Source organism: Hippopotamus amphibius, chromosome 7 (assembly GCF_030028045.1).
Source record: "Hippopotamus amphibius kiboko isolate mHipAmp2 chromosome 7, mHipAmp2.hap2, whole genome shotgun sequence".
NCBI classification, from domain to species: Eukaryota; Metazoa; Chordata; class Mammalia; order Artiodactyla; family Hippopotamidae; genus Hippopotamus; species Hippopotamus amphibius.
In genome coordinates this window covers 145,559,112-145,567,597 of record NC_080192.1, presented here as the reverse complement: position 1 = coordinate 145,567,597, position 8,486 = coordinate 145,559,112, and the positions used below count along the sequence as shown (strand labels likewise).

At 52.7% G+C, this 8,486-nt stretch overlaps 1 protein-coding gene across 1 annotated transcript; it reads left to right on the top strand.

The window, feature by feature from the left end:
• The first annotated feature begins 5,519 nt into the window (after positions 1-5,519).
• On the top strand, positions 5,520-6,998 carry SOX11 (SRY-box transcription factor 11). The gene has a single exon (XM_057743437.1). The coding sequence runs from the start codon at positions 5,520-5,522 to the stop codon at positions 6,891-6,893; it is 1,374 nt and encodes a 457-aa protein (XP_057599420.1). The 3' UTR covers positions 6,894-6,998.
• The last annotated feature ends 1,488 nt before the right edge of the window (positions 6,999-8,486 follow it).

Genomic DNA, 8,486 nt, shown 5'->3' with positions numbered 1-8,486 from the left:
ACCCAAAAGAATAAAAAACTTGTGTCAAGGCAACCCCCGACCCTGTGAATATCTACAGCAGCTTTATTCGTAAGTGCCAAAACTTGCAAGCCACCAAGACGTCCTTGAGTAGGTGAATGGATAAATACACTGGAGTATATCCATAAAACGGAATACTATTCACTGGTAAGAAAGCATAAGCTGTGAAGCCATGAAAAAACACGGAGGAACTTTCTATGCATATTACTAAGTGAGAGAAGCCAGTATGAAAAGGCCATATATTATATGATTCCAACTAGAAGATATTCTGTAAAAATAAAAAACTATGGAGACAATAAAAAAGGCAGTGATTGCCAGGGGTTGGAGGGAGGGATGATTTTGGGGGGGGAGCATGAAAGATATATTTAGGGCAATGAAACTATTCTATATGACACTATAGCGATGGCTACATGCCATTACCTATTTGTCAAAACCTACAGAATGTACAACACGAGGAGTGAACCCTACTGTAAACAGTGGACTTTGGATGGTTATGACGTGTCATTGTAGGCTCATCACTTTTAAGAGCTGTACCACTCTGGGGGGGATTTCCATGCTGGGGGATGCTGTGCATGTGTTGGGACAGGATATATGGGAATTCTCTATACTTTCTACTCAATTTTGCTGTGAACTTAAAGCTACTCTTAAAAAAGAGTCTATTTAAAAAAGAATATGTAGCTCATATTATTAATAAAAAAGATTAATTACAGACAGGTTGTGTAATTCTTTTATTATTATTAAATAAAATTCAAGGAGTACATGATAAGATCTACCAATAAAAAAAAAAAAAAAAACTAGAACCAGAATTTTCAATCCAAGGCAGAATATTCCAAGTTTTATCTCTCAAACCCTATGCCAGTGTTTTTCAAACTCCAATAGCACTTCCTTAATAGGTGAATTCAGTAGGTTTTAGCCAACTGTGTTTAAAGAAATAGCCTCAATTGGACTTCCTAAGGAGAGATATTGATTTGTGACACTGGTTTCTGTAGGGTGTGTACTGGCCATGATGTAAAATTGTGTTTTATGAGTTTCAGAGTCCCTGCCCTACGCCGTACTGCCCTACTGCTCGTGCTTTAACGGAGTGTGCTGTCTGACTGGGTGATTCAGAGAATAAACGAGTGCGAATACAAGAAGATTATTTTAGCTTCGGCCGCGTGACGGACCAGGCAGGGTATTGACAGTCCTCAGCAGCCTGTGTTGGGGGACGGGCATTGCACCTGTGGTCTGAATGCAGTACATGGGCTCCAAATGCAAAGATCAGGTGAGAGGAAAGGTCCGGGGGCGGGGGGCGGGGTTGGCAATAAAAGCAGAGGTGATGCATCATGAGAAGAGCTGGGCAAGCCAGGATTTGGAGAGTCAGGCAGGCATCAGATCACGCTGACCTTGTGGAATTCTCTGAGACAGAAATATTCACCTTATGAAAACCTCAGTGTTTAAGTATATGTGTGTGGGGTAACGATTCTGAAATAGTGTTCGCATTCTATTTTAGTGAACATATACCTTGTAGCAAGTTTCACCAAGTCGGGAAATATATGAAGAGCAGCAGAGTAGTGTGTGTGCGCGTGCGCGCGCCCGCGCGCGCGCACGTGCCTGGAAAACAGGGTGAGTTCAATTTATACCCATTACCCTGTCTGAGGGACATGCAAGGGGAGGTCCCGTAGATGGAAGATAGATCCAAACTCCGTTTTGAGGTCTGACGCAGCTGATCGCAGAGGAGCTGAGAACTCATCTTGGGAGAGTACGTCCAAGGAGGAGGAAAGGGAAGAGCCGCCCTGCCCAGCATCCTTCAGCAATGCGGACGTGCGTGGAGTCAGAACGCTTTTAAAAATGGCATGTTCCATTCAATGAGTGGGATTTTCACCCAGTGATATTTTTAGTGTATTATTTACTTAGCAAAATGTTTCTTCTTCAAAGGAAAAAGGGAATTTCATATTTGTTCTAATTCCGTTTTTGTAATTTTGAGAGATTTTGCAGAATATCTTACCCTCTTATGTAACAGTCCCTATAAATTTCTTTTGGTAAAGATGCGACTGTAAAAAAAAAAAAACATAAAAATAGTTATTTGTAGCTCTGATAATCAAAAGCATTGATAATCTCAAGACTCTGAACATTAATTATATATCCAACAATGTTTACTGTTAATAAGAAGACTGCATATCTTGCTTCTAAACAAGTACTCAGGTGGATATACACACAAATAGGACATGGATACTCACTATTAAAAGATGGTGCGTGCATCTAATCCTGAGGTACATTCAGTGGTTTAAAAAATAGCAGATAAATTTCCATTTTACCAAATTAGACTTCCAAGAGGTGCATCACTAGAGAAGGACACATTTTTCTGTTAGCCTAAAATTCTTTTAAATGGTTACCCCTGCAAACATCTGTTTTTCATGAGTAAATACTCTTCCAGTAAGAAGCGTGCAGGTCTCAAACATGTTTCTATTTCTTTTCTTTTTTTTTTTAAAGCTACACTTATTTAAAGCATACTTCCTTAGGAAACAAGCCCCCCCCACCCCCCCCAAAAGTATAGAGAGCAGTTACTTAGTTTTCTTTTCCTTTAGTCACTCCTAGTCCTCACTAAATTAGCTACCATTAAATTCGTGGGGGTGGACCCTCGTTACAAAATAGCAATGTAGTTAATCCCTTCTGAAAACCTCCTTACCTCGCCCGTGGCACCGACAGAGGGAGAATCTAATCTTCCACATTCCAGGACAGACCGGCAATGCCTGCTTCCCCACCTCCAATCTCTGTCTATAGAAAGACACATCAAATCGCAGGGCCCACCCTCACCCACTCACCGCTCCTCATCACTTCCGGTCCTTCAGTCCTCCTCGACCAGTGAACAACCTCCTTCCTCAGCTTCATCTTCCCCAACAAATGGCCATCTTTCTTTGGACAGAAATTACACTTATTTGAATGAGTAGATTTTACCTTATATTTCCTCTGAGAAGATTCCAGCACTGTAAGAATAAAGCTCGTTGTTTTTTAGCCCTCGCATAATTCTCATTCTAAGGTTAAACCTAATTTTTTTAAAAGTTGGAAAAAAAGTAGGTACTTTTAGAAAAATATGAATGTGGCTTACTTATGTATTCCAAAGAAGAGAGTTTAGGACTCTCTGCAACAAAGGTCAAGAGAGAAGGGAAAATAAAAGATCTAAATGTTTTCGGGTAAAATATTAAATAAATAAGAAGTCAAAGCTGATTTTTGCTATAAAGTGAAGGAGGCGCATAAATGTTGAATTTGCCAAAGATTTGCAAATGCATTCTCTTTCAGGGTCTAAAAGGCTAGGTGCCCTCGTGGTCTGCATGGAAATATCGCAGCCAAGCTAAATTATTTCAAGGCCTCTAGCTGGAGTGTTGGGGGTGCAGCACGTACAGGCGACCCCCCATTCCGTGGTGTTCCCGGTGGCTGGAAAAGCTGGGAAACCTGTGAGGCCGGAGAAAAACAGGATACAGTGCTTGCCTTGCGGGGGTGACGATGAATTTCCACACACCGCCTTGGGTTTCATATACAGCTCTAGATTTCAGGTTACCTCATAAGAATGACTCTAAATTCTTTCGGTTTCTCTGGCCCTTAAATAACCAACTGCCAGCCTTATCGGCCTAAATACTACACGTGTTTGATGCAGTGTTTATTCTTTGGGATGACCGTCGGTGCGGGAGGATATGGCCCTGATGACAAAAATACATAATAACAATAGGGATCTGTGAAAACACGGGACTGCTCTGCTATTAACGACGTCAGGAAAGCTGCAGTGCTTAGGTAGCGAGGTATTTTTTCGCGGAGAGAGCACCTGAAAGGAAGCAGGTTGGGCTAATTTTACTAGTCCTCGGCAGCTGACTTCTCTTGTGAACTCCCCCAGGCAGGATCTTAGGAACGACCCAAAGTCGCCAGCTCCCCCACGTGAAGAGGCGGGTGATGACCCCAGAGAGTGCCCGGGACGCGGCGGTCCCCTCTTCCTCGGCCCCAGAATAGCCAGAGATGGGTCGCAGGGACCACACGCGCGCGAAGGAAGCCGCGCCCGGCGAGGGGCAGGGGGAGCCGGCGGGGGCGCGGGCCTGCCATCAGCCCGCCTGCCCGCCGCGGCGCGGCCGCTCCCACCTGCCCGCGGACACACGGGACACTTCGCCTGGAAACTCGGGGTGCTCCTTGTTTTCTCTTTGGCCTGGGCTGTTCAGTTCCCATAGCGAGCGACCCACAAGGCGTGCTGGGTCCCTGCTCGATTTCAGGACGATGCTGCTCAGGAGGGCGCGCGGGTGACCGAGCCGGGGGAGGGGACAAAGGGGACGGGGAGGCCTGGGGAGGAGGAGGGGCCGGAGGGGGAGGGGAAAGGGGGAGGGCAGGGGAGGGGGAGGGGGACGGAGGGCAAGGCGAGGGGGGCGGAGCGAGGGCAGGGGGGCTGCAGGGCGGGGCTGTGCCGACGCTCTCGGGCCGGGACCCGCCGCCCCTCCAGCCTGGCGAGCGGGCGCCTCGGAGGCGAGGAGCCGGCTCCGGCCTCGGCCCCGGGCGGGGCGCGGAGGGAGCGCAGACGGAGGAAAAGGCGGCCGCGGCGCAGGAGCGGGAGGAGCGGCGGGAGGAGCGGGAGCGGGAGCGGGGAGGAGCGGGGGGAGGCGGCCCCGCGGCCCACGAAGGCGCTGGAGTCACGGCGCCACCTGCCGGCGGGCCGGGACGCTGGCGCCGCGCGGGGCAGCGGCTGGGCCCGGGGGCGCGCCGGGGGCAGCTGTGCCCACCGGGCGATGCGCGTGCCCGCGCCTCGTCGGCTCCCCACCCCCCCCCCCCGCCCTGCGGCCGGCCTGCGCGGAGCGCGCACGCGGGGGGCGCTGGGCCTCCCCCGGGACCCGGCCCTCGGTTTGCTCCGCCGCCGGGACCGGCCCGGCCCGCCCGCGGGGCCGTGCGCGCCTCCCGAGCATCGCGGGGAGGGGCGCATCGGTGCGCACGGGCGGATTTTTTTAAAAATAACATATTTCTAGACGGGCCTCCCCCTCCTCCCCCTCCCCCACCCCCCATCTCGGCAGAGCCGCCCCGAGGGCGGGGGGAGGGGGAGGGGCCGCGGGGTTCAGAAAGGGAGCGGGGCGGAGCCGGCGCGCGGCCATTGGCTGGCCCGGGCAGTGACGTCACCCACATGACACCCTGATAACTAGTTGGGAGAGAGCCCTCAACTTTTTGCAGGAGGAGCGCGCGCGCCTGGGAGTGCTCGGGGTCCGGCGCCCGCGGCGGGAGCCACGAGCCGGAGAGAGGAGGGGTCCCGGGCTGCCTGGGCCGCCGCCGCCGCCTCTCCCGTCGCGGCCGCAGCTCCCCGCGCGCGGGCGGCCGTCGCCGCCGCAGCCGCCGCAGCCGCCGCAGCCGGGAAGGGGGGGCGGGGGGAGGGGGGGCGCCGCGGCCGCGGGGGCCCGAGGACTTCGCCGCTGGCCCGGGAAGGTGGAGGGGCGAGAGGGGGAGGGGGAGCCCCGCGCGAGACCGAGCGGCCCGGGTGGGAGCGCCCAGCCCCGCGGCGGATCATGGTGCAGCAGGCCGAGAGCTTGGAAGCGGAGAGCAACCTGCCCCGGGAGGCGCTGGACACGGAGGAGGGCGAATTCATGGCTTGCAGCCCGGTGGCCCTGGACGAGAGCGACCCGGACTGGTGCAAGACGGCGTCGGGCCACATCAAGCGGCCGATGAACGCCTTCATGGTGTGGTCCAAGATCGAGCGCAGGAAGATCATGGAGCAGTCCCCGGACATGCACAACGCCGAGATCTCCAAGCGGCTGGGCAAGCGGTGGAAAATGCTGAAGGACAGCGAGAAGATCCCGTTCATCCGGGAGGCCGAGCGGCTGCGGCTCAAGCACATGGCCGACTACCCCGACTACAAGTACCGGCCCCGGAAAAAGCCCAAGATGGACCCCTCGGCCAAGCCCAGCGCCGGCCAGAGCCCCGAGAAGAGCGCGGCGGGCGGCGGCGGCGGCGGCGGGGGCGCGGGCGGCGGGGGCGCGGGCGGCGGCGCCAAGACCTCCAAGGGCTCGAGCAAGAAGTGCGGCAAGCTCAAGGCCCCCGCGGCCCCGGCGGCCGGCGGCGCCAAGGCGGGCGCGGGCAAGGCGGCGCAGCCCGGGGACTGCGGCGGCGCGGGCGACGACTACGTGCTCGGCAGCCTGCGCGTGAGCGGCGCGGGCGGCGGCGGCGGCGCGGGCAAGACGGTCAGGTGCGTGTTCCTGGACGAGGACGACGAGGACGACGAGGACGACGACGAGCTGCAGCTGCGGATCAAGCAGGAGGCGGACGAGGAGGACGAGGAGCCGCCGCACCCGCAGCTCCTGCAGCCGCCCGGGCAGCAGCCGCCGCCGCTGCTGAGACGCTACAACGTCGCCAAAGTGCCCGCCAGCCCCACGCTGAGCAGCGCGGCCGAGTCCCCCGAGGGCGCGAGCCTCTACGACGAGGTGCGGGCCGGCGCCACCTCGGGCGCCGGGGGCGGCAGCCGCCTCTACTACAGCTTCAAGAACATCACCAAGCAGCACCCGCCGCCGCTGGCGCAGCCCGCGCTGTCGCCCGCGTCCGCGCGCTCCGTCTCCACCTCCTCGTCCTCCTCGTCCTCCTCGTCCGGCGGCGGCGGCGGCGGCAGCAGCAGCAGCAGCGGCGGCGAGGACGCCGACGACCTGATGTTCGACCTGAGCTTGAATTTCTCCCAAAGCGCGCACAGCGCCGGCGAGCAGCAGCTGGGGGGCGGCGCGGCGGCCGGGAACCTGTCCCTGTCGCTGGTGGATAAGGATTTGGATTCGTTCAGCGAGGGCAGCCTGGGCTCCCACTTCGAGTTCCCCGACTACTGCACGCCCGAGCTGAGCGAGATGATCGCGGGGGACTGGCTGGAGGCGAACTTCTCCGACCTGGTGTTCACGTATTGAGGGGGGCGCCCGGCTTCTCGCTCTTGCTCTCGGCGGGGTGCAGAGCAGGGTTCCTTGGGGGGAGGTCGAGGTGGTCGTGATGGAGGAGGAGGAGGTGGTGGTGGTGTCGATGGTGGGGGTGGTAGGGTGGAGGGGAGAGAAGAAGATGCCGATGTTGATATGATGTCGTGACACAAAGAAATTGGAAACGGTGATGAAAATTTTGGTGGAGTTAAAGTGAAATGAGTAGTTTTGAAACATTTTTCCTGTCCTTTTTTTGGTCCCCCCTCCCTTCCTTGATCGTGTCTCAAGGTAGTTGCATACCTAGTCTGGAGTTGTGATTTTTATTTTTTTTCCCTCTCAAATGTGTTTTTGTAATTACGACTTCTTTTTTCTGAAATTCGCGATGGCAACAAAGGCGGAGGGGACGGGGCGGGGGAGGGGAGGGAGGCCCCGCTCCGGAAGGCGCTGTTTGAAGCTTGTCGGTCTTTGAAGTCTGGAAGACGTCTGCAGAGGACCCTTTGGCAGCCCAACTGTTACCGCTAGGGAGTTGGTTGGAGATTTTTTTTTTTTTTTTCCTTAAGAGATCTTAAAGAACTGGTGATTTTTTTTTTTTTAACAAACACAAAAACAAAAAAGGGACCATGGCAAATTTTTTATTTTATTTTATTTTTTTGGAGGGAGAAAACTGATGTCTTCTATGCATCCGATTCTTAACAAAACTGCAGGGAGCTTGAAAAAATGCAGACTGTACAAACGCTTACAAAAAAAGAAAAAAAAACTGTGAACTGACTTAAGATCAGAGTTTACTTTTCAGATCAAATTGTTTATGGTTTTACAAATGTGATTTCTACTTGCCAACTTTTTTTTTGTAACTTGTTCCCTTATACCTCCTTGATTGAATACCAGACAGCCTAGACCTCAGTACAAAAGGTATTGAAACATTTTTGATACATAACAGACCTCAGTCTTTTTTAAAAATTAATATATTTTCAGGCGTATTTTTGTACAGTGAAAAGGGAACATTCTTGCTGTGTTTTTTCAGTAAGACTTTCAGGCACTTCTTCCCTTTTGATTTCTTTTTTCCTCTGTTTTTTTAGCATGCAAGTATGTTGGTACGTTATGTCCTGGTTTAAAAAGGATTAAAATTTTAAAATAATCCTTGCATCTAAAGGCCTTGTGGTTTAAAAAAAAAGCAAACTTTTTTTTGTACAGCTATAGTAGAGATTTGTTCAATATTTGTAGGTAAAGATTTATTGAAAATGGTGATATAGACCTCAGAGCTGTTATCTTAGTTTAAAGATTGTATATGTACTGTACTATAGTAGGACTGTATGTATCTCATACGCTGTGATATGTGGATGGGGCCCCAGATGGAAGGTTTGAAACTGGATTCTCGATTTTTAGCAAAAAGAAAAAAAGGCACATAGTTTAAAGGTTCTCATTTTGTGCAATATAATCTAAATAAAGTACAGACCATCTGCATATTTTGTAGCAAATGGTGGCAAAGCAGACTCAATGCACTGTCGACATCATTGCCTGTTTTTTTTTTTCCTTTTTTCTTTTTTTTTTTTTTTTTTGGTGCTGGAAGTCTGTATCTTGACAATTTTAATA